The sequence below is a fragment of the Haliotis rufescens genome, unplaced genomic scaffold (assembly GCF_023055435.1).
Source record: "Haliotis rufescens isolate VD_foot unplaced genomic scaffold, xgHalRufe1.0.p SCAF_16, whole genome shotgun sequence".
Taxonomy (NCBI): Eukaryota; Metazoa; Mollusca; class Gastropoda; order Lepetellida; family Haliotidae; genus Haliotis; species Haliotis rufescens.
This window is the reverse complement of record NW_025963846.1, coordinates 23,916,609-23,941,838: the sequence shown is the minus strand read 5'-3', so window position 1 is coordinate 23,941,838 and position 25,230 is coordinate 23,916,609. Positions and strand designations below refer to the sequence as shown.

The 25,230-nt window shown below is 40.9% G+C and overlaps 1 protein-coding gene across 1 annotated transcript; it reads left to right on the top strand.

Moving 5' to 3' along the window:
- The first annotated feature begins 675 nt into the window (after positions 1 to 675).
- Positions 676 to 24,969, top strand: LOC124133827 (beta-hexosaminidase-like). Its single transcript, XM_046498365.2, has 8 exons — positions 676 to 851; positions 7,481 to 8,188; positions 10,445 to 10,875; positions 12,026 to 12,760; positions 16,295 to 16,535; positions 18,157 to 18,409; positions 19,740 to 19,886; positions 24,700 to 24,969. The coding sequence occupies exons 1-8, from the start codon at positions 785 to 787 to the stop codon at positions 24,824 to 24,826; spliced, it is 2,709 nt and encodes a 902-aa protein (XP_046354321.2). The 5' UTR covers positions 676 to 784; the 3' UTR covers positions 24,827 to 24,969.
- Positions 24,970 to 25,230: the final 261 nt, after the last annotated feature.

Sequence of the window (25,230 nt, the reverse complement as noted above, 5' to 3'; positions counted from 1 at the left end):
AACGATTGAATGTAGATATCGCTTGATATCACCCAAGCGATATCTCCCGTGGGAGCCAGTTTTGGATGATGATAACTGTTCTGGAAATGTTTTTTATGTTGTTTTTGCATTAACCACATGTTATATACACATGTCGTTTACGCATAATTATTAATATATCTATTCCTACATATACTTGTACCACCTCCACATTAGTGAATTACGCCACAGGCGATGAAATAATATTCCCACGTACATTTAAAAAAATATATATGTTATCGAATTTTATGAATGGAAATTATGAAGCACTGGTGATATGGACTTGGGACACCGTATCCTAAAAAATATTCAACTTTCACAAAATGTTGATGAACATCTACAAAAACCAACAAATTCGAAACAACATATTTGTTTACATCTCCAAGCAAATAAATTCCACAAAGTTAACATCGTATTTGGCAGTCTTATGTGATGTCTCCTAAACTAATACAAACCGCCATGTTGTTGTAACTCGCGTCTAACTATCAGTAGCCACAAAAGCGAATGTCACCACAATAGCAGGACTTAACCTAACGTGCCAATCTCCACATCATGTGACGCGCCAGTGTTCAAGGTTAAACAGAGGCACGTTCGTGAGCCAACGTCGTCTCTCGTGCCCCGGCCCGTCCCCGTAGCATTAGCTTGTTGGGCCGCGAGACAAGCAAGCGTTCATATGACGGGACAAGCCATCTCCTCGTCAGACGCTGTGTTCGGTTGAGCCAGCACACATCGTACCTTTGGCTGTCTCTGGTGTTGACCCGCTGTCATGAAGGACTACTTCCATCCCATCATCTGTCTGTTTGCTCTTAACTATCTCTCTACACCACTTAACGGTAAGATGTGTTCAACGTTATTAATAACGTCAACTGACGTTGAATTTTCAACGTTGTGATGCGCTCATTGTTTAACTTATAACCTATTTGAAAATTTGTTGTGCGAATTGGACCTTGGCAATTCATGTAAAATTTAAGGTGTAAATGTATATTATGAAACATTGGGACATTTTACATTATGATTAATATTATTTTTGTTAAGCAACGATATCACGTAATGATTATTTGAATTCTACTTTCAATATCACTTCATGCGCTTGTTTATGTTATCATATGATTTGGTTGTATATCTATTTACCCTTTTATCATTTTTGATTGAGTCTGTCATTATTGTCTTGATTCACATACGATTATTTATCAAAACAATCAATACTATTTCTAAACATTTGATGTTTAGAAATATGGAAATTATTTTTGTTATCGGATACCACAACCATGTTCAAACTGGCAATCTGCTTGATATTGGCCTCGAACTTCAAACATTAGTATTTATTTGTTTCATTTTATATGTAAACTTTTCTTTTTGTGTGGGTAGACACCCAGTCCACTGTATAAACTAGTTTCCAACAACGTGAATCAAGGGAAAAACTCACGTCGCCCCCCTGTGTTGAAGGCAAAGATTAACCCACAACGACCACGTTGTTTAGACAGAGTGACTCGGGGAATAAACACGAGGCGTGTGGCCAGAAAGAGACATTTGTAGAAACACAACCAATATTTGCCTATCAGTTAGTCCTAATCCCTTCCTATAATGTCTCGTTAGGGCCACGTTCTTCACAAAAAGCGGCAGCAAAAGTAAAACGACCACTTTGTAATGAATTATTTATAGTGTACACATTATCAACTTATTTTCTTAAAGAATGCAAAAACGCCAAATATTTAAAGTCGTTTAAGTCAGTGCAAATACAACCCGATCACACGTGGAACGCTCTACAAATAACCTTTTTAAATTAACTCTAGTTACAAGAGCACGTGCAGAATGGTATGCCTTCGATATTTGCTGAACGATTAATACCCCCGAGGAAATTACAGAGGTTGCTGACAACCTCTTTTCTTACTTTATTTCAAAGTTTATGCTATTCTTGCCTTGTCATGTACTGTATATTCGAATTTGGTTATTTATGACGTTAAAACTCCCCTCTTAAACAAATTACAACATTTTCATTGCCGTAATAACTTGAGCAGTTGTGTATTATGCGATTTAATTTTTTTAAAGTTCTAAATCAAATTATATTTGTTAAATAAACTCATGTATAAGTATTCCTTGAGTGCTGACTAAGTGCTGTTCATTGTTTTATACAGATATCGCTATCTAAAGATATTTTCAATTGAAATCAAACATAATATTATGATAAAATCAACTGAGAGGTATGGGTTTTTTTCTCATTTGTTTAATAAAGGAGCGCAGAGGATGTCTTCATCATCCCTACTTGTGTTGATTGAACTGTTTTATCAATATTTTTTGGGTTAAAACAACAAGACGTTCAACGATTATGATGCGCCTGCGGTAATTGTCACCGACGTCACTTGAAACTTACTTGGTTGGTTGGTTTGTTGTTCAACGCCGCACTCAGAAATATTCCAGCTATATGACGGCGGTCTGTAAATAATTGAGTCTGGACCAGACAATTCAGTGATTAATATCATGAGCATCGATCTACGCAGTTGGGATACGAGGACATGCATCAACCAAGTCAGCGAGCCTGACCACCCGATCCCGTTAGTTATTCTCTAGAAATGTAAACCCCCATATAACCTAGTTCGGTATGGAGAAATAATAATACAGTAACTAATAATGGTTGATGGTTCTGGTCTGGTGGACGGTACAGAAATGAGGGTTAGCCAAGCGAAGTGTCATATCAAATCAGCGCAAGGAGGACGAACGACCACTGCATCGAGTTTTTGTGCAGTGTGTTGAGAAGAGCAGCAATTGGATGAGGTCGGCTAACCTAAAAAATTGAAACTGCTGCTCAGAAACAGTCATTTCCTACTCGAAACCCTCAATGTGTGATTTTGCATCAAAATGTAAATATGAAATGTAGATTATGCAATGAATTTAATGATACTGTCCAACACATTGACAGTGGATGTCCAGCTTTGGCACAAACACAGTATCTTAAGCGACAAGATGGCGTTGCTCGATCCTCTTATTACCGTCTTCGCAATGCTTGTGGTTTTGACTCAGAGGCCCATCCATAGGACGACCCAGAAGATGGAGAGGGCGTCATGAAAAATTATAGTTACAAAATTCTTTGGAATAAGCCCCCTTTTGACACATGTGATTGACAAGATTCAGGAAAACACGGCAAATATGCACACCTCGCTTTCGAAATGTCACGCTTGCATCCCAAGTACAGAACGGACAAATTCAATTGCCTACACTCCCCATATCATTTGTCTACCAAGAGGACCGCCTCCGTGGTCCGCCTGGAGAGCGGAAGGTCCGGAGTTCGATCCCCGACCGCGTCATACCAAAAGACGTTAAAAGATGGTACTTGTTGTTACCCTGTCTGGCGCTCGGCATTAATGGGCTAAAACAAGGACTGGTTGGCTCGGAGTCAGTATACTGTGTCTGAATGTGGTATTCAAGTTAAACTGTCTTATGGTATGTCAGTGAGCTAGCACTATAAATCTGCATCAGTCCGGACTAGTACAAGCAGCCACACACACACACACACACACACACACACACGTACATACACGTCGCTATATAAGTGCAATAATCTTGGACGCGACGTTAAACCCCATTTCACCTCACCTACTCGCCCACTTGCACGAAGCGATCTTAGCGCTAAGTCGGTCGTAAGTCAATGTTAAAGTATGGGAGTTACGATCATCTTAGCGCTAAGATCGCTTTGTGCAAGTGGGCCCTGGTGTCCGCGAAATGAGTGGCAACTTCGTTGCTACGTGTTCGAGGAAGTATATATGGCAATCGTGTAACATGACAATACGACAGGACCCATTTGTCTAAGGCGCCGCTAATCTGGTTCCAGAGTTGCATCCGAAAGGCGTGCCAGAATCCGCTCATCGAGAGTTCTCATCCAGATTCACCCTTCCCCTTGGCAGCGATCCTTGATTGTCAGCAAAATACCTGTTCTCATGGGTTTCACACAAGTGTTAAACGTCTAAGACCTGCATCACTTTGGGCCGCGATATAACAGGAATGCTGTTCAAAGCGGTGTTAAATCAAAATCACTCGCCCACTACAGGACCTCCATTTAACATTCTGAGATGTTTATGTAATCTGCGTGGTGCACGTGCGTGTGTGTCGGGGGGCCACTTGTCCGAGACGGAATATTTTTGCGGTCACTACTCTTCAAAGTCCGCATTTGTTTTCTTTCAAAGAGTTGTTGATTCTTTTAATAAAGCGATGTCAGTTATTAAATACCATTTATTTGCTTTGAAAATAGACTGAAATTTTCTTTAAAGATAAGTAGAGATTGGTAATTCTTTCAGAAGCAGCAGAAGTAACTAGTTTTAATCACCAAAATTTGTTAACTCCGATTCGGAGCGGTTGGGTGGCCTAGTGGTTAAAGCGTTCGCCCGTCACGCCGAAGACCCGGGTTCGAATCCGGCATGGGTACAATGCGTGAAGCCCATTTCTGGTGACGAACGTGATATTGCTGGAATAATGCTAAAAGCGGCGTAAAACGATACTCACCCACAACCCTTATTTAATCATTTTCACACACTAATTGAAGGTGTCTCGGCTTGAGGTAGTCATCTGTGTCTTGTCATAAACGACCTATTGTTGGTGAACTATGTAGCTTGAAGGCGCCGCGATTCGCTGTGCAGAGTTGCGTCCCTTTGGCACGTCAGAAACCTATGATTGTGGGTTCGAATCCCGGTTCGCCCCAATTATGTTTCTAGGTTTGTCAACACCATACCCGTGCTCGTGGGTTTCACCGAAGTGGTAAACGTCTGAGACCTGCATCACTTCGGGCTTTCCTCCCACATTAAGCTGACACGCCGTGATATAACTGGAATACTGTATAATAATACAACCCAACTCACTCACTCACTCACGAAAATAGAACACTACCAGTGGCTACAATACACTTATGCATGCAGACCCAACTTGAGGTTAAAGTACCCATTTATCCTTGATACACACATCTGTGGTCACTCACTGCCCCTCTACCAAGCATCAGTAATATCCTCATACAAACAGGCGTACACTCCATCTGCTGAAGACGAAGTCTATTCTCGTGCTTAAAAATGAGATTTTGCAAATCTGTTTTGAAGTGAGTTAATATTTATCGTCGCATCGGTAATCGGCGATTAACCCTTTAAGAGTTATCATTCATATTCATAATAAGCACATTGATTGTTACGTTTACATCTGCAGCCCAATATCAGTTAAAAGAGAAAGTAGTATTATCCCAATGATGGGATTCTTGCGTTTTATTTACATATTTACATTCAGTTTGTGATCTGTCAATCAAAATATTGTTTCTGTTCTAACGTTTTTATCTATTTTTTTTAAATATAGTCGCAAACATAACATAACATAACCTGCCAGACAATTCGCATAAAAAATATCAAGCTGAAATAAGAATTTTATAATGATTATATTGTTGAAAGATATTATAACTAAATGTTTCCAACACATACTTCACATAGTTCATGAAAAAGTCGAATACGCGCATACGCAAAGACATTATTGATAAATGCAAATCTCAAAATATGTTGTCCTAGTGCCAGAGATTTGTCACAACATTCTGAAGATACAGCGTCAGAGGATAGGACCGGTCTCGTGCCAACATCTTCTCCGTTATGTCATCGGGATTCCAGACTAAAACTCTTCTTTCGGCTTAAAGCACACAAAAAATCCTTCGGGCAACATTTTATCAATAACGTCCATTGACACGAACCTGTAGAATGTTTCATTTAGAAAACCTTCTGAAAACACAGTTTCTTAAAAAAACCACTTTACAATATGAATCATTGGCTTAAATATTTTTTCTTCTGCAAGTCATTTATTGGACTTGAGAAACCCTATCCTCTGTCACAATCTCTTCCTCTAGATTCACTACTTGGTATGTAAAGTTGTTGACGTATTTGACGCCAATATTTACACAAAGGGGATTGTTGACATTTCCCCCCCTGGCTCAATTGCCCAGCTCTGCATGTGACCCTGGGGCCACGGAGGGAATCTGGGTGTCGGGGCAGTGTGATGCGCCACAGGTCTGCTGCTGTTTGTTTGTGTGGACCTCGCCTTTACTTCGCGGATTAGGCAGCTATTCTGACCTCGCAGTTCTGCTGTTTTGCCTTTCTAACATATTAGTCGCTAAATTTAAACTCAGCTTGTGAGACTGGTAATCGTAGCTGTCACCTTTGGTTAAAATGTGGTATACGTTTCAGAGCAATTTTCATCACAAACCTAATTAAATGTTTAACAGCGGTTCATTTAGTGAGTGAGCTAGTTTGGTTTAACACCTCTTTTAACAGTATTCCACTTATAGAACGGCGTGTCAGTTTAATTTTGGAGGAAAGCCCGACGTAATGCCGGTCTCAATATTTACTAATTCGGTGAAACCCACGAGCACAGGTATAGTGCTGCCAAACATAGAAACATAATCCTGGCGAACCGGGATTCGAACCCACGATCATAGGTTTCTGGCGTACACACTTACTATAAGAGGATATGGCTTTCAAAATGGTTTCAAGTAAATCATACATTTTGGAAGAACGTGATATTGATAAAGCCAAACATGAACAGGGGGCATCATTAGTTGACAAAATAGTGTATTAAACTAAATATACTGTTCAACATATTATAAGAATGTTCATATTATTCCATTATACACCAAAATGACCCGTGAAGATCCGGGGTAGAATAGGTCTTCACCACTTTGGTGAAACCCACCAGCACGATATGGTGCTGACAAACCTTGAAACGTATGAAAGGATTCGAGCCCATGACCAGAGGTATCTGGCACGCCAAAGGTGGGAACGTAACAGCGAATTGCGGCGTCTTGTACGACCCCATTCCCCAGTGTTCGAAAAATGAGCGATTATTTTGACGTCGATTTGCTTCTGTATATAGCATCAACGTGACTCAATAAAGCAGCAAGTGAATATTCAATAAACGATCGTGAAGTTTTAATTGAAAATATATTTAACTTATTGACGCTGTATGACATATATGCGAAAGGTTTTGATATGACCTTCAACGGTTAAAACACCAAAGTTGACGCCCTCAAGAACATTTTTAAACCAGTCTACAATGTTTGACTTCGCATCACCATGGTGACAAAATAACTCATGATATCAACTGAAGTATCGGTAAGATTAGACAAGCTGTTGATACTGCACGGGCACAGCCCAATTGTTACAAGGCTACACACGTAATCATTCCGACAAACAAGACCTTCCACATTAGAAAAACGCTTTAAAAACCATCTGTTTTTAACCAAGTCAATACAAAACGTGCGAGTCCACATTTGTGTTTCGAATTTATTGTTTTGTTTTCCATTTAGGTTCTCCGATGGAGCAAACATTCATTCATGACACTGTTTTGACAATTTAAAACCTGTTTTCATTTGGTTTGATTTAGTTTTAAACAATCTGTTTTTCAAAAGAGTACAAATCAAAATATCATGGCACTTCCACTTTCTGTTCTCTAGGTCTCCGCCAAGAAACTGTCAACTATATAGCCCGGTACATGGATGTAAGGTACGATGTGATCGACAATCTCCGCGACGCTCTGAAGACATTTGAAGCTCAAATAACAATGACCAATACGGGATCCAAAACGATCCCTGGTAAAGGCTGGTCTATATATTTTTGTCATCTGAACCTTCTGGAACCAGAGTTCCTGCCTTCTGTAGAAGGTGCTGTTCTTGAGAACTATGGCATCAGGTTCCGCCACACGCAAGGGTGTCTGTTTATGCTGGAACTCTTAGACAATTTTCAGGCTATTCCACCAGGAGCGACAAGGAGTGTGAAGTTTCTCTCTGAAAACTTCTCCGTTTCAAAGTCTGATGGACTTCCAAACTGGTACGTTGCATCTGAAGGGCTAGAGTCTAGAGTCATCCTCAGCACCGCTGGAGAGTCTTTTGACTTCGTTGGCGACTTTGACACGCCTAATAAATGGAAAAGGTATGATTTCATAACCGAAGAGGCCGAAGGCCATGACAGATACGACCCATTCACCCCCAGAGTCAGATATTCTATGAATCAGGATACCAAAGACCTTGGTTCTGCTAACAATCACCTAATCCCCACACCAGCTAAGATGTCCGTTAATGGAAAAGATAAGATCTCCTTACAAACAAAAGATTGGAGGATATTTGCTGATGGAAACTTCAGCTATGAAGCACAGTATCTTGCAGGTAAGAAGTCTTTTGTTAACTGTTGCCATAAGCTGCCAGACTCTCTTACAACCCGTAAGAAGCTTTAATTTCTGTCTTGCAACTGAAGTCATGAAATACAGGCGTGATTCTTCAGGGAGCAGCTCGGATTAATTTTTATGAATATGACACACCTGTCTATGTGTCAAAATTATATGTGCACGAGTGTCTCCATCTGAACGCTATCTGTAGAATCTGCAGCAGGTGCTGAATATGAGTTTAGCCACAAAGTACATGATTTAGCATGGAGGATTTGTGACGAAAACCCCTGTTTCTTTCTGTTAAGTTAATTGCAACTGTGTTTGAGCGGTTTGCAGGGAGATGTTTTTAAGCCCTTCAAGTTTAATCCAGTTTAACTTTGCTGCCAGCAATCTTAGCCATGAATTGCAGTATCTTGCAGGTTTTAAAATGTTTTCCTCAAAGAACACACATTTCCTCTGTTAAGTCAATTTACATGGGTTATTTCTTGCGACAGATGTAACCAGTGCACCTGACAACAATGTTGTCTTTGGGATTAACCATCCTGTGTTAAATCCACCCATAAAGCTAATAAGGCACAAATAGCTAATGGATTGTTGTGCATAATGTGAAGCATATGTCAACACACCTTTTGTACGGTCATTTAGATTTAAGGGGAAACCGTCACTGACTGTAAATAAAGCACTAAACAGATACTTTCATTTTTATGTTCATATGGATTTTCTTGTCCAACACACAGTCAACTACGTTTATAACGGACAAGTCCCGGCCCTTTCTTGCATATATGCTGTATATATGGTTATAACGAACTACGGTTATTACGAACTAAAATTAATGGTCCCTTTGAGTTAGTCTTAACCGTAGTTTACTGTTTACACTTCGTAAGCTTACATCAATCTGACCTGTTGCCAATATTCCGCACGAAGATGCCATACCATATTGTGATAACAAACACTCTCATTTGAGCAGAACTTCTCTCAAATGTGAATTTCAAATATTGCTTTAAATGCTATTGGAAATTTAGTTTTAATACTCACACTTCTTAATAATAGCATTGGTATAAGCATGTTGTATTATACTAATTTATTTTTTTTAATTTTGAAACAAAATTATAAATGATGAACTCGTTCTCCCATTAGGAGCTGTAATAATGAACGTTTGAGACAGTAAACACTGTTGTTTGAAGACTTTAAACTTTAAATATTTAATCTTTAAAACGTACTGGTGAAATTTAATATATTCTGAGATGAAGCTTCCCGGGCCATTCTTTTTTATATTTCCTTCGCTCTCTGGAAAAATGTCAAACCTAAATAGGCCTTTTGACGTCACTAGCGTGGGGATAAGCCTCCCTTCAAACAGATTAAATGTCAGCCAAGTGTTTGTCATTGTATCTGAGTGTTACCCAAGGAGGGCGTGAGGTTCTATTTGGATTAATGCTATAGGTCATTGTGAACTTCGGTCCAGTTTTAACGTTTCTGAAATTGTAGGAAGAGGTTCAGAAAGAACTAACATTGGAATTGAGTCATGTCTGTTTGAGGCTTCAGGGTTATCGCCTAAGACTCAGTGTGGATAACCGAATCTGTTCTCTTGCCAGTATCCGACGTACTCGTGTGCGATTTGTATTTCACTCTTGATAAGCAGCAAACAAGCCCTGTACATTACACTGGCCTGGTTCATAAATGGTTGATGGCATCGATGTACTTGAAAACAAACTTTACTTTTTCAAGTTTCATTGTAAGATTAAGGCTGCATGTATCCGTGTTGGAAGCTTGAGGTTACTTTTATTATACTACATGTTCCAAAAAGTCGAATAAATTTATTTATATACAACATTTCTCTTGGTATATTTGAATAATTTTTAAACGTTTTTTTATGCTAAAATAATAAAATTATTTTGCCTCTATAGTTATTCCAATTTTTCAAAAATAATGAATAAAAGTAACTTTTTCAGAATATATTTTTCTTACATGGCGATGTAATCATTTGAGGGGTGGTCGTGATATTGCTGGAATATTGCTAAACGCGGCGTAAAACCATACTCACTCACTGTAATCCTTTGATCAAACTAAATAAAATTCTTTTTTATTATTTCGGGCGTTCGAAATCATTTTTAAAACTGTCTGATATAAATAATTCTATCTCAAAACTACAGTTTTCTGGGGAATATAAATCCGTTAAACAAGGCATTAACAGTATAAAATATAAGGTTTCGCACTTTGCCTATTGTACTGTATTCACATATGATGGTACGAATTTCAGAACGCCTTGGCATCAACGTCATAGCCACGGAGCCTAGTAGTGGCTACATTAAACTTACTAAAGGTAAGGTCGAGATCAACATTCCTGGAAGACAGCGCAACAGTCCTGAAGCTTACTCCTTGTCTGTGGATCCAGACAATGGATTGATAGAAATCAGGGCCAGTGCTCCAGCGGGAGTCTTCTATGGTGTGCAGACGCTGTTGAAGTTGATGGACGACGACCTGAACGTTCCCCACGTGACCGTCGTCGACGCTCCTCGCTACGCCTACCGTGGCGTGATGCTGGACGTGGCCAGGAACTTCCACAGCAAGGAGCAGGTGCTCCGCCTCATCAATATCATGGCCATGTTCAAACTGAACAAGCTGCATCTTCATCTCACTGATGACGAGGGATGGAGGCTCGAGATTCCTGGCCTGGAGGAACTCACTCAGGTCCGATCACTTTGTGATTATTTCATATTTTATTGTAAAACTGCACGATAACTTAGAATATAGTTGATTTCATGCACCAGGAATGCTCTTGGGAAAAAGGTGTTTTCTTTTTAACATTCACAAGTCCGCGGTAACTCTATTATGCAGTTTGGAAACTTGATGGTGTTATAACATGGTAAAATCAATGACCACAGCAAACTAGATGTAACTATAGAACGAGATCGCCAATAACGAAAAGGTTCTCCTCTCGGGGAGTGGTTATAGGCGTTAAAGGAGGTCCATTGGAATTGTATATACATGACGTTATGTGGAGAGAGAGAGAGAGAGAGAGAGAGAGAGAGAGAGAGAGAGAGTGTGTGTGTGTGTGTGTGTGTGTGTGTGTGTGTGTGTGTGTGTGTGCGTGCGGGCGTGCGGGCGTGCGCGCGTGCGGGCGTATGTGTGTCTGCTTAAGCAGTGAAACGGTTTTGTACTGTAAACCATGATCTAAGCTCTATCAAGATTCTTCCACCTCCAGACAACCTTAGCTTTATCAATGCTCAGTGGCCAGTTGACATGCAGTCCATGTGTAGAATTATCAGTTGGCAAGATAGTATATATGATATTTTACACGTTATATTTACTGCTAAATCAGGGAAATATTTCACCTGACTTCAACGTGACCTATGACAGTCACATCAACAGTCATGATTGAATTGTTCATTTAATGTTGCATGGAACCATAAATTGTCTTGGGACGTTGCGAAAATATTATACTGGTTTATACTGGAAAACAAAATGTTGATAATTTCGCTGGACAATCTGAAACCTAAAACAACACACACACACACACACACACACACACACACACACACACACAAAACACGAAACCGACATGTTAAACAGTCGGCTTCCTTCCATCAACCACAGGGGCGGTCGGGTAGCCTAGTGGTTAAAGCATTAGCTCGTCACGCTGAAGACCCGGTTTCGATTCCCGACATGGGTACAATGAGCCAATGTCTGGTGTCCCCCGCCGTGATATTGCTGGAATATTGCTAAAGGCGGCGTAAAACTATACACACTCCATCAACCACAAACTTGTTCAATTCAGTCTTGGCGTGCATTGTCAGACATGTAGCTATGAGTACCCTTCATCTTGAGATATTAATTTCAGGTAGCAGGCCGCAGATGCCATGACCCGAAAGAGGAACATTGCATCCTGCCCTTCCTTGGCTCAGGACCAACCTCCAATGCTCCGGGCACAGGATTCTACACCACCAAGGACTACCAAGAGATTGTCCGCTACGCCCGTGACCATCACATCGAGGTCATCCCGGAAGTGGACATGCCTGGTCACGGCCACGCCGTCATCAAGGCCATGGAAGCCAGAAGGAAACGCTTCCTGGCTCTGAACAACGTGACCGCAGCTAACGAGTATGTTCTCGTGGAAGCCAATGATCCATCGGTGTATAAATCCATCCAGATGTACACTGACAATGCCGTTAACCCCTGTCTCCCGTCAACATACAGGTTCATATACAAGATCGTTAAAACGCTGCACGATTTACACAAAGACATTTCACCTTTAAAAATATTTCACTTCGGTGGGGATGAAGTTGCGAAAGGAGCATGGGAAAATTCCACGGCTTGTGAACAGGTCTTTGGCAATGGGTTTGATATAGCTGATACAAAGATCCTAAAACAACTGTTTCTCCGCCAAGTTGCTAATCTCACCTCTCAGTTCGGGCTGGATTTAGCGGCGTGGGAGGATGGCATGATGGAGTCGGGGAGCACCCCCTACCAGAGAGGGGGGCTGCAGAATAAGAACATTTACGGCTACGCCTGGGACAACATCTGGGAGTGGGGGGCTGCAGCCAGGGCCTACAAACTCGCCAACGCTGGATACAAGGTAAAACGGAGGCACCATTAGGCCCAAGTGGCTGTCAATACTGCGTCATCTCATAAGTATTTTATGTGTCAAAACTTACAATTTTCTGTACAAGTCAAAGGAGTTATCTCATTAGATTGTGCAGATGTCAACAGGGTTATTTTCATCAAAACAAATATATTTTCAAGTAATTACACATTTCAATAACTGTTTACTGACAGTCGAAAATAATACTCTTTTAATGTAATTTATGTAACACATTTCGATTCGATATAGGACTCATATTCTGTAGCGCAATCTCATAAAAATCAGATCTTAGTTCTCGCTCCGGCTAAACAAAGATCTGGGGACATCCCATTACGGGTCACGTCAGACCGACCTTTCGCAAACTTTGACCGGCCAATGGAATGACTAACAAAAAGTCGACAATAGCCAATCCGCAGGCAGCTTAATCGAGCAATACGGCATGAGTTTCAAACTGGCGACAACGCTTCGAAACATATTTTGACATATACTCGATTAAAAAAATAAAAACTGAACAAAAGAACACTCTGGAATGGCTAATAGCTGGTCTAGATTGTATGAATACAGACATAAAGCCCATAACTGTCGTTCGGAATACCCTGTGTTATTATTCGAGGTTGCACCATCAAAAATCTCATTCCAACTGTCACTTTCATAATCTGATAAGCGATGCTCTGATTGGTCAGATGAAAGGTCGTTCTGACGTGACCCGTAATGGGATGTCCTCAGATCTTTGTTCAGCGGTAACGAGAAGTAAGATCTGATTTTAATGAGATTGCGCACAAACCAAAGTTGAAAGACGAATATTTCACAGCTACTTGTAACACCTCCCAGTAGTAGCCGAGGAGCTTGTGAACTATGTATAAAATGTAGTGTACATACCGTAAGTTTTCGAATAAGCGCCTTTAGGGTATATATTTCTGAAGTCCCTTAAGGCGGTTATTTTTTACATACTGGCGTTTGCACATTTTTTTTTTATTCCAACTGGGTTTGTTTGTTTTTTTAAATTTCTCTTCTCGGGGTTTCGCGGGTTTAGAGGGAACGGGTCAAATCATAGAATTGTTGATCGGTTTCTTTGGAAACCTGAAAACATGGTCAGTATTACTAAATATCCCTTTAATAGAATAAATAAGCAAGAATAGTTTTCCCTTATGTTTCGCAAGAAAATTGTTTATTTGTTTGAAAAATACTTTCGGAGATTTAATGAGTTTAAGATACCGTCTGTGAGTGAGTTGGGTTTAACGCCGCTTTTAACAGTATTCCAGTTATATCGCGGTGTGTCAACTTAATGTGGGAGGAAAGCCCGAAGTGATGCAGGTCTCAGACGTTTACCACTTCGGTGAGACCCACGAGCACGAGTGTGGAGCAGACAAACCTAGGAACATAATCGTGACGAACTGGGATTCAAAAACCCACAATCACAGGTTTCTGACGTGCCCAAGGGACGCAACTCTGCACAGCGAATTGTGGTGCCTCTATTCGCTGTTATTCAACACGATTTGAAGGTTTTATAGAAAGCAGGTTTACAAACTGAGGTGTCTTTTATTTATTCGAGGATTTACGATACATGAGACATTACCTGGTGAGGCCTTTTGCCTCTGTGTGCTATGACTGAGATACGTCGACTAAGTTGGAGGTCTAACAGCACTTAATTGTACATATAAAACACATGTTAAAACATGCATCTTAAGGCACAATATAATACACACTGCTAAATCCACGAGTTTGTCTTTTGATTGTGTCGTTAAAACTGAAAAGCTGTGCTTTTACGACTGTTGTAAAAAGATATAAAAAAGATGTTATAAATTTGATACCCCAGTGTCGGCCAACATTTACAGGCAACTGTAACGAGGCGTTAGGTTTCATTGGCACGGCGCGTTAGGTTTAAGAGCGCACGTTGGAGTTCGGTCCATTTATAATAATAATAATACTAATACTAATAAGAATAATAATAATGAGGAGGAGGAGGAGGATGATAATAATAATAATAATTCACACCCTAAAGCATGCTTCGATCGGTAAGTGGTTTACGGTGAAAACATGTAATATCACAACGCCATTGCTGCCCGAGGTATCATGGTGGTTACGGAATATTCCGGAATATGCCGAGTTTATCTACATTCGCCCTGATTATGACCCTTGGTTAGTGTTTGTTTCCCCTAAAGTAGTAAACGCTGCAACCTACGTCAGTCTGACTTTCCTCCCACAAGTCACACATCGTGGTAAAACAGAGATACTGTTCAAAGCGGAGTGAACTCACTCACTCACTCACTTTAAGACTATATTAACTGGGTTTTTTATATACAACTCCCCCAGCCACTATCCCACTGCTTGGATACGCGTTGGGTCATTTGTGGTCTGCTTAATTTAAATAATGAGTAAAATAAAATATTAATAAACATCATTGTCATAAAAGTATACATATATAGGAATATATTAAAGGAATGAGAACTCGACTTTGTTCATCACGACACGTGCATCTTTTGGACAACACAACTAAATGTAAAGATGAGGCTAGCCTGTGTCGAAAAGGCTGAATTTAGAGGTTTCCGGAAAGTTTGTTTTAAAAATGTTTGAACATGTGCCTTTTTTTATTCAAGTTAAGTTTGCAGATAAACGGTACGAACGTATAGTAAAAATCATCGTCGGAACCTCACTTCCTCGTGAAGTTGGTGATATCGGTCTTGTCACTCATATTGTTATCCAACACGTACACGTGTCAGAAAGACAAAAGGCTAGTTGTCAACCATATCAACATATCCGATAATTTTCATACCACTTTTAAAATATGAGTGAGTGAGTGAGTTGGGTTTTACGCCGCTTTTAACAGTATTCCAGTTATATGACGGCGTGTCAGCTTAATGTGGGAGGAAAGCCTGAAGTGATGCAGGTCTCAGACGTTTACCACTTCGGTGAAACCCACGAGCACGGGTATGGTGCTGACAAACCTAGAAACATAATCGGGGTGAACCCGGATTCGAACCCACAATCACAGGTTTCTGGCGTGCCAAAGGGACGCAACTCTGCACAGCGAATCGCGGCGCCTTAGTCAACTGGGCCACCCGTGCCCCCTTTAAAACATGACATTCCCATTTGGCAAAAAAAGGCCGTTATCCTACCTCGTTATGCCGTATCACTGCCTGACCCGTGAACATCCGGGTAAGCATAGGTAAGCAACCCATGCTTGTCTCAACTATAACAGGCGACTATGCTTACAAGGCCGTAGCTAATTTTGACAGGGGGCGGGGGGGGGGGGGGGGGGGGGGAAATAAGTTTATTTATTTTAATTCAAGTTAACTTTGACAAGGAAAAATGTTTTCTATAAACAATATATATGCCCCCTGCTCCCTGGCTGGCTACGACTAACGGAATCGGGTGGTCAGGCGCGCTGACTTGGTTGATGCAGGTCATCGTATCCCAACTGCGTGGACTCGATTAGTTAAAGACCAGATCATCCAGCTGGAATATTGCTGGGTGCGGCGTTAAACAAAACAACAACAAAAACCGGTACCACTGTCTTATGTATTTCAGGTAGTCATGGCACAAGCTACGCATCTCTACTTCGACCACCCCTACGAGCCCGACCCCCTAGAGCGCGGCTTGTACTGGGCGCCGCGGTACACCGACACCAGGAAGACGTTTGGCTTTATGCCCATGAACATGTACGCCAACGCGGACGTTGCGAGGTCGGGGGATCCGCTCACCAAGAAGGATGTCTGCGGAGAGGACCTAGACGGATGTATCCCTCTCGAGAAACCGGAAAATATTGTTGGTGAGACGACAGGGGGACATTGCGTTATTATTTACTTTGGCCGTGACCTTGACCTTGTTATTATTATTATTATGGAGACATTTTACGGTCGGTGTGAGGTTGTAGGTCTTCCGGGACCGGATAAGACAAATCACTTTTAGACATTTAAAAGGTGCCTGTCGTAAGTCAAGCTGTGTCGACTACCGGTCGGGTTCGCTTCCGGGGCAGAAGAAAGTAGCAATTGTATTTTGTTTCTCGGAACTTGTAAATATATCATCTTGTGTCGTCAACATGCAGACTGCTATTGAGGATGCCGTTATATATTTTTAAACATTTCTGAAACATCCTGATTTAAGACCCAGACGGTGAGAGGGAGGGGGGGGGGGGGGGGGGGAGGATGTGTGTGTGTGTGTGTGTGTGTGTGTGTGTGTGTGTGCTTGTACTAGTCCGGACTGATGCTGATTTTAGAGTCCTAGCACACTGAGATACCATGCCGCAGTTTAATATGAATACCCCACTCAGACACAGTATACTGACTCCGAGCCGACCAGTCCTTGTTTAAGCCCCTTAATGCCGAGCCGCAGACAGGGTAACAACAAGTACCTTCTTTTAACGTCTTTTGCTATGACGCGGCTGGTGATCGAACCCCGAACCTTCCGCTCTCGGGGCGGGCGCTCTACCACTAGACTAGACAGTGTCGTTTCAGTGAAGCTGTGACTAGTAGTCGTCCTGCCTACATGTAAACATATAAACAGTTACGTGCCATGGAGCATGCACAACATGTCAGGGCCAGGATGGAAACAACTTGCGAATTTTCTTCCTTTTGTTTGATAAACAAGTCTTAACTGGAATATTTATCCACCTCCCTGGTTTTCTAGAATCTTCGTATCCGTAAACCAAGTTAGAAAATACTAAACACATATATATAAGAGCCGACTCAAATGTGGATATGATAGTTAAATATCTGCCATTTTTATGCCTTTCTGATTGATGCTCATGCTATCAACCACTGGTTTGTCTGATGGAGTCGGATACTCCCTAGCAACCTATATAACTATAGTTGTAATATTCCTGGTTTAGGCATAACTGACATTACATAACTGATGTTCTAGTGTCTTAAAGCATTGCAAGTCGCTGAGACGAGTAGCGTCCCTTAGTCGTGCCAGGATCCGCATCCCAAATTAGTCCATATTAACATGTTTTGTCAGCACCAAAACTGTTCTGCTTGGTTTCAGACAAATTGTAAAAACACATTTTGCATTTGATGGTGATGTATTACGATATATAATACTCAAAAGAAGTTAAGAACACCCGATTCTGTCACATTACTATTGTAAATCTGCTATGCCATGCCACGTCATGCCATATTAGCTTTAAGAATATGAAATAATCGGGTGTTCCGTAACTTCTTTTGAGTGGTATATGTTATATTTGAGTGAGTGAGTATGTTTTTACGCCGCTTTTAGCAATATTCCAACAATATCACTGTGGGGGACACCAGAAATGGGCTTCACACACTGTACCCATGTCGGGATTCGAACCCGGGTCTTTGGCGTGACGAGCGAACGCTTTAACCACTAGGCTACCCAACCGCCCCTGTTATATTTGATAAATAAAACACATGTCACTCACCGTGTTGCAGGAATGCAGGGTCATCTGTGGAGCGAGCTGGTGAGGAACCGTGACATCGCCGACTACATGATGTTCCCCCGGCTGCTGGCCCTGGCGGAGAGGGCGTGGCACGAGGCGGCGTGGGAGGAGGAGGAGGACAATACGACCAGGCAGGCTATGGAGGACAGGGACTGGGAGCGGTTTGCCAACACCCTGGGCTACAGCGAGCTGAAGAGACTCGAAAACATCGGCATCAAGTATCGTGTGCCTCCCCCGGGAGCAATGTAGGTGGAGTTGTGTTTGTTTGTTTGTTTGTTTGTTTGTTAAGCGCCACACTCCTCAAAAGCAGAACTGTACGACGGTGCTCGTTAAATAATCTAGTGAGTGAGTATTGTTTTACGCCGCTTATATTCCAGCAATATCACGGCGGGGGACACCAGAAATGGGCTTCACACATTGTACCCATGTGGGGAATCGAACCCGGGTCTTCGGCGTGACGAGCGAACGCTTTAACCACTAGGCTATCCCCATCGCCCCTAAATAATCTAGTCTGGACTCGACAATCCAGTGATTGATATCATGAACATCGACCCACGAAATTGGGATATGATGACATTTAAGCCACAGGATCACCGAGCCTGACCTTCTGTTTCATCTTGTCGCCTCTTCCGACGGGTTGATTTGTGGTGGGACGCCCGTCATTTTTTTCATCATTATTTGAAAACTTACGTCACATTAATAACACATGTAGGCTTATATCTTTATACATTCGAAAATTTCTGTCCGTTGATTAAATGCTGCTATTGGCCTGATTAATGTTTCAATCAAAATGCGTTGCATGATCGTAGGTATTTTACCGCCTCTTTAAAAATGAGTTATCTCCCTTCCATCACACATCTACGTTAGCTACTAAAACTAGGCATGCCGCTGATCGACAAAAAAAACCTCTGAGGTGATCCACGTTGTCACTTGTTCTAATGAAACAGAAGATGTATTACATATATTTTGGGAATGCAACAAAGTGCGCTCAATCTGACGAGATTTGAAAACTTGGATCACGCACGAAACGCAAAGCACGGTAGCAGTATCAAAATAAAATGTTCTTTTTGGTTATTTATGGAAAAAAACAAATCGTTTAAACCTGACCATTATTTTGTCAATGCGAATCATTTTCAACTTTAGACTACCCACTAACTATCCACCAACATTCCAGTTTATACAGAAGGAGCTCACTGAATTTAATAAGTTGACAGAGGCGGTCGGGTAGCCCAGTGGTTAAAGCGTTCGCTCATCACGCCGAAGACCCGGGTTCGATTCCCGACATGGGTACAATGTGTTAAGCCCATCTGGTGTTCCCCGTCGTGATAGTACTGGAATATTGCTAAAAGCGGCGTAAAACTATATTTGCTCACTAATAACTAAACAAAGTATTCCGTCATTAATTTAACAGAGATTACTTTAATAATTTTTGGTCAAGCTATAATGCTTTATTTTTTTATTTATTTTTTTTTGCAAAACTGTGTAAATGCTCTGGAAATAAATTATAAAAAAATAACCACAGGATGTAGTTATTAGTCCATCATACAGTCTATACATGTAGTTATTATATTGCAGAGTTGAAGGGGACATTCTGCGGACGAACGTGGCGTACCCAGGCCTGACCGTGGAGTACAGCTTGAACGAGGGGGAGTCATGGTGTCAGGCTTCGGAACCAGTTCTGCTGAGACTAGTCAAGAGCACACGTATATTGCTGAGAACACGGTAACCACAATTGTCTAGCTGTCTGTTAATCCATCCGTCCGTCCGTCTGTGTGTCAGTGTGTCTAACCATCGATCGATATGTCGCAAAAGCATCCATCTTTCCGTACATTAATCTTTGAGAGCGACCCATAAGGAAGTCGTTCTTCCGTACTTTCGTCGTTGACTAGTCATCCGTCTAGCGGATTGCTTGACGGGCGACTGAAAGTCCTGACCAACTTCCTTATGGATGACTAGTAAGAGAGAACAGTACGGGCGGGCGGATTTCATAATCGATAAATGTACGAAGGAGATACGGTGGCCCATAAGGGACATGGAATCTGTTTTTCAATATTTCGATATTTCACTTACTGTTATCGTAACCTTTTGCAAATTAACACGATTTGCCATAAAAATGTGTGATTAATCATGTATAAAGAAGATATTGAATCGCTGAAAAGTGAAGCGAAAATGTCAAAAACTAAAACGAAAATGTCAAAAACATAAATGAAAATGTCAAAAACTAAACTGAAAATACAGAAAACTATTTTCACCGCGGTGGGAATAGTTTTCTTTTTTTTCATTTTAGTTTTTGACATTTTCATTTATGTTTTTGACATTTTCGTTTTAGTTTTTGACATTTTCGCTTCACTTTTCAGCGATTCAATAGCTACTTGAAGGTACATTTTCCATGTTTTCGGTTGTTTTTAATACATGATTTATCACATATTTTTATGACAAATTGTGTTAATTTGCAAAAGGTTACAATAAAAGTAAGTGAAATATCAAAATATTGAAAAGTAGACTCCGTGTCCCTTATGGGCCACCGTATCTCCTCCGTACATTTATCGATTAGGAAATCCGCCCGCCCGTACTGTTCTCTCTCTCCCGACAGCTATTGTTTGACGGTCACCATTCGTCCCTGTAGTGTTTACGGTTTTGTTTGTTTGTTTGTTTGTCAAAAACTAAACTGAAAATACAGAAAACTATTTTCACCGCGGTGGGAATAGTTTTCTTTTTTTTCATTTTAGTTTTTGACATTTTCATTTCAGTTTTTGACATTTTCGCTTCACATTTCAACGATTCAATAGCTACTTGAAGGTACATTTTCCATGTTTTCGGTTGTTTTTAATACATGATTTATCACATATTTTTATGACAAATTGTGTTAATTTGCAAAAGGTTACGATAAAAGTAAGTGAAATATCAAAATATTGAAAAGTAGACTCCGTGTCCCTTATGGGCCACCGTATCTCCTCCGTACATTTATCGATTAGGAAATCCGCCCGCCCGTACTGTTCTCTCTCTCCCGACAGCTATTGTTTGACGGTCACCATTCGTCCCTGTAGTGTTTACGGTTTTGTTTGTTTGTTTGTTTGTTTGTTTGTTTGTTTGTTGTTTAACACCGCACTCAGCAATATTCCAGCTATATGACGGCGGTCTGTAAAATAATCGAGTCTGGGACAGACAATCCAGTCATTGACATCATGAGCATCAATCTACGCAATTGGGATACGATGACATGCATCAACCAAGTCAGCGAGCCTGACCACCCGATCCCGTTAGTCGCCTCTAACGACAAGCATAGTCGCCTTTTACGGCAAGTATGGGTTGCTGAAGACCTATTCCCAGATTAATTCTGCGGTAAATTATCAAAACTCTGCGGTACAATTACCAAACATCTGCGGTAAAATGATCTTTCCCCTTAAAAAATTAATACAAACTCATTCGTGTAGACATTTCAGGTTCAGTTTAACATGTCAACTAATACCACAAGACCGTCGAAAAGTGAGAATTATTTATATTATATTTCGTTTTATCGTATGAATACTATTCTGTATGTTTGAATCGCATGTTTCATGTTTGGATATCATTCGAGTGCAAAATGTGATAGGAAAGCTAGAAAATAATGAAAAATAGTGTATTGATTGATACGAAAGGGGCAGATTTTTCTGCAATCTGCAGTGAGACACATTTCTGCAAATCATTCCGCAGAATTCGACTAGGACTGATAGATATAATTCTATTATTTATCTGATTTGTAAATGCCCAAATTATTCTCTTCTTTCATTCATATATTTTTCTTTCTCCTTTTCTGATCTCTTGTTTTCTGTGAGGTGTCACACTGTCTTCTCTCCCTAAGCCATGCTGTTGTACGTGACCTGCAGAAATGACGTATATCATTAGGAAATATTTATTTGGTTAAGCCTTTTATGTCGGAGCATGGTGAATAGTTAATGTCGAGACAGTTATAGAGAAGTCTCGACCGTGTCGACTCAATAGGATTGCGTATTATAAATATATTTAGATTACACATTGTGTTACAACTTAATATTATGAATACGCCATAGTTCGCCCAACTCATCACGTTTTAGTGGAACTAACTGCACATCCGTATCAAACAGACACCGTTAAGTGCATTATAGATTTAAGATAACGTGACCATCACGGAAGTGTGCACATTGTTGCGCTCAACAGGACATGACAAGAGCTTTAGTATGGATACGTCAAGATGTGGTAATTCCAGTGGCTACTTTAATCCGGAATTCTTCCAACAAGTTTAAGTCCAACCTTTTTACCACCAGGATGTAAGTCTCTCGGTTCCACACTAAGTCAGTAATTACGTCGTTTTAGCAATATTCCATATATGGCTTCTAACATAAATCCGATGTGGGGAATCGAACCCGGACCGTCGGCGTGACGATTGGACGATTTAACCACCGCAATACGTGTAGAATATTGACTGGGATCTGTTAGTTATTTGATATAGTAAAACCCTCGTTAGTCTGGACTCCGTTACAGTAAACTACGGTTATAACGAACTCAAAGGGACCACTAAATGTAGTTCGTTATAACCGTAGTTCGTTATAACCGTAGTTCGTTATGAGCATATTTACAACATATATACAGCAAATGGACGGGACCTAAAAACAGTTCGTTATATCCGTCAGTTCGTTATAAGCGTGTTCGTTATAAACGTATTTTGCTGTATTTCTGCAGGTAAATTTGCCGGCAGCCGTTACTAAAAGATTCACTTAATTTTATGATCAGTGTATTGTGAATTGAAATACTTTGCCTTGGACTTGAAACATCTAAAGTTTCTATGTTAACATAATATTGTCAACATATTGAAGCCGCTATGGATACAAGGTTGATATTTTTTACATCAATTAATTAATTAAATTTAATAAAGAATTTGAATAGTGCATTTTCCAATTAACAACTGCTCAAATGCGCTTAGACCATGACTGATCTAGTCAAAGGTTTATTTGAAGTGCGGGATTGGCTCAGCATGTTGAAATTACCTATCGCCATGTTTTGGTACGTGATTTTGGTACTACTAGCAGACGTTGGTCTTTTGATCGGAGAACACGTGCTGGCTTGTATGGTACTATAGGTTCCTGTAAGTCTGCAGGAGCCAAACTATGCATTGTCTTGAAAACCAGAGTAGTTTGAATTGCACTTTTTGTTGGATTGGCAGCCGGTGTACTTCAGTCAATATTGGAGTAGAGAGTTCACGCTTGGGTTAATGTCAGAATTCTTGCAGCTGTGTTCTGAATCCGCTGTAGTTTTTCTGCATCCTTCTTTGGTAGGCCAAAGATGAGGGGGCGACACCAACCCCACCTGGAGACGACATATATATGTGGATCAAGTTCTAAAACCTTTATGGAAAATATATATTGTACAGAGTTATGTCCCTTGTTTGATCTTTGGACATGATGCATTGCCGACAGTTTCTTGGAAACCGCTATAAGATGACCTGTTGAATTCGCCTTAAGTGATGAATGCCTTATCAAGTATGAAAACCGCCATCGAGAAGTACTATTTCCCAAAGGTATCAGCGTTAGAAACTAACAGTTTTAGACCACTTGTCCTTATAAGGATAACATACAGCAAAACCCTTAAGGGGCTAATTTCTACTAGTCCTTATGATACCTTAACTATTGGGCAGTTTGGCAAGGACTACAGGACTAGGGCCAATTTCTAACGCTGAGTATGGTCACAGCTTTATTGTATTGTTGTCATTGTTTCTTCTGCTCAAATGAGGGTAGGTTTTACTTATGAATCGTTTCATATTTCACAAAACTGTGTACACACATCAGGCAAGTACTGAACTGGTACTTTTCTGGAAATTTAATCTTTTACTTTTCCAAGGCACTAAGTTCAAACCTTTCATTGTTTGTTTGAAAATATATCAGGCCGCCTCCGTGGTGTAGTGGTTAGGGTGTCTACCCGCAGAGCGGAAGGTCGGTGGTTCGATCCCGCGTCATGCCGTGATATGTTGAAAGATGGTGCTTGATGTTTCCCTGCCTGACACTGGGCATGTATAGGTTAGAGTCCTCCTCAAGGACTTTCAACGAACTAAAGTCCACGTCACCAGCAGAGGGGGGCGTCCACTGACGTCATCGTACCTACAAGGGTTGTTGCTGATATCAAAAACTTGTTTGTCTGGTCGAGACTAGTTGTATACAGGTTGCCCACCCGTGAAGATTCCAGGGAAGAATAGGTCTTCAGCAACCCATACTTGCCGTAAAAGGCGACTATGCTTGTCGTAAGAGGCGACAAACGGGATCGGTGGTCAGGCTCGCTGACTTGGTTGATGCATGTCATCGTATCCCAATTGCGTAGATCGATGCTCATGATATCAATCACTGGATTGTCTGGTCCAGACTTGATTATTTACAGACCGCCGTCATATAGCTGGAATATTGCTGAGTGCGACCTTAAACAACAACCAAACAACAAACAAACAAACAGGTTGCCGTGATATTACAGTATAGTGATGGCTGCGGCGTGAAACAATATTCCCTCACTCACTCACTCATTCTCTTTTCAGAGGCGCTAACGGATCCCGAGTGAGTCGAGTGGTTCATCTGTTCACGGGGGCGACGGTAAACAGCGGAAACACGTTATACCCTATGTTTGCATTAGTTTTGTCAATCATATGTGTTATGTTCATGTAAATGTTATAAACCACCATACATTGGCTTATTCATAATGCTTCTCTCACGAAATCCTATCCACATTGAAATTAGAATCATTAGTTTGTATGTAAAATTGTCCGTCCAGCATCGAAATAAACATGAATTTTGGACATTTCTAACCAGTTGGGCTGTTATTTTTCCTTGACAGTCAAGTGCGCACGCACGCACACACACACACACACACACACACACACACACACACACACACACTCACTCACTCACTCACTCACTCACTCACTCACACTCACTCACTCACTCACTCACTCACACAGAGGACAATAAAGAACGAAGCGTGGTTTATTTCACGATAAAGCAGCGTTCTATCATGACGTCATTTTTGGAGATTTCGAATATGCGCTCGCAACTTGATGGCGTCGCATACA

Excerpts from the sequence above, each read along its gene's own strand:
- LOC124133827 (XM_046498365.2), top strand. The coding sequence starts at position 785 with ATGAAGGACTACTTCCATCCCATCATCTGTCTGTTTGCTCTTAACTAT. Across the intron at positions 18,410-19,739 it reads GTGCCTCCCCCGGGAGCAAT|AGTTGAAGGGGACATTCTGC; the intron begins GTAGGTGGAGTT and ends ATTATATTGCAG. Across the intron at positions 19,887-24,699 it reads CGTATATTGCTGAGAACACG|AGGCGCTAACGGATCCCGAG; the intron begins GTAACCACAATT and ends TTCTCTTTTCAG.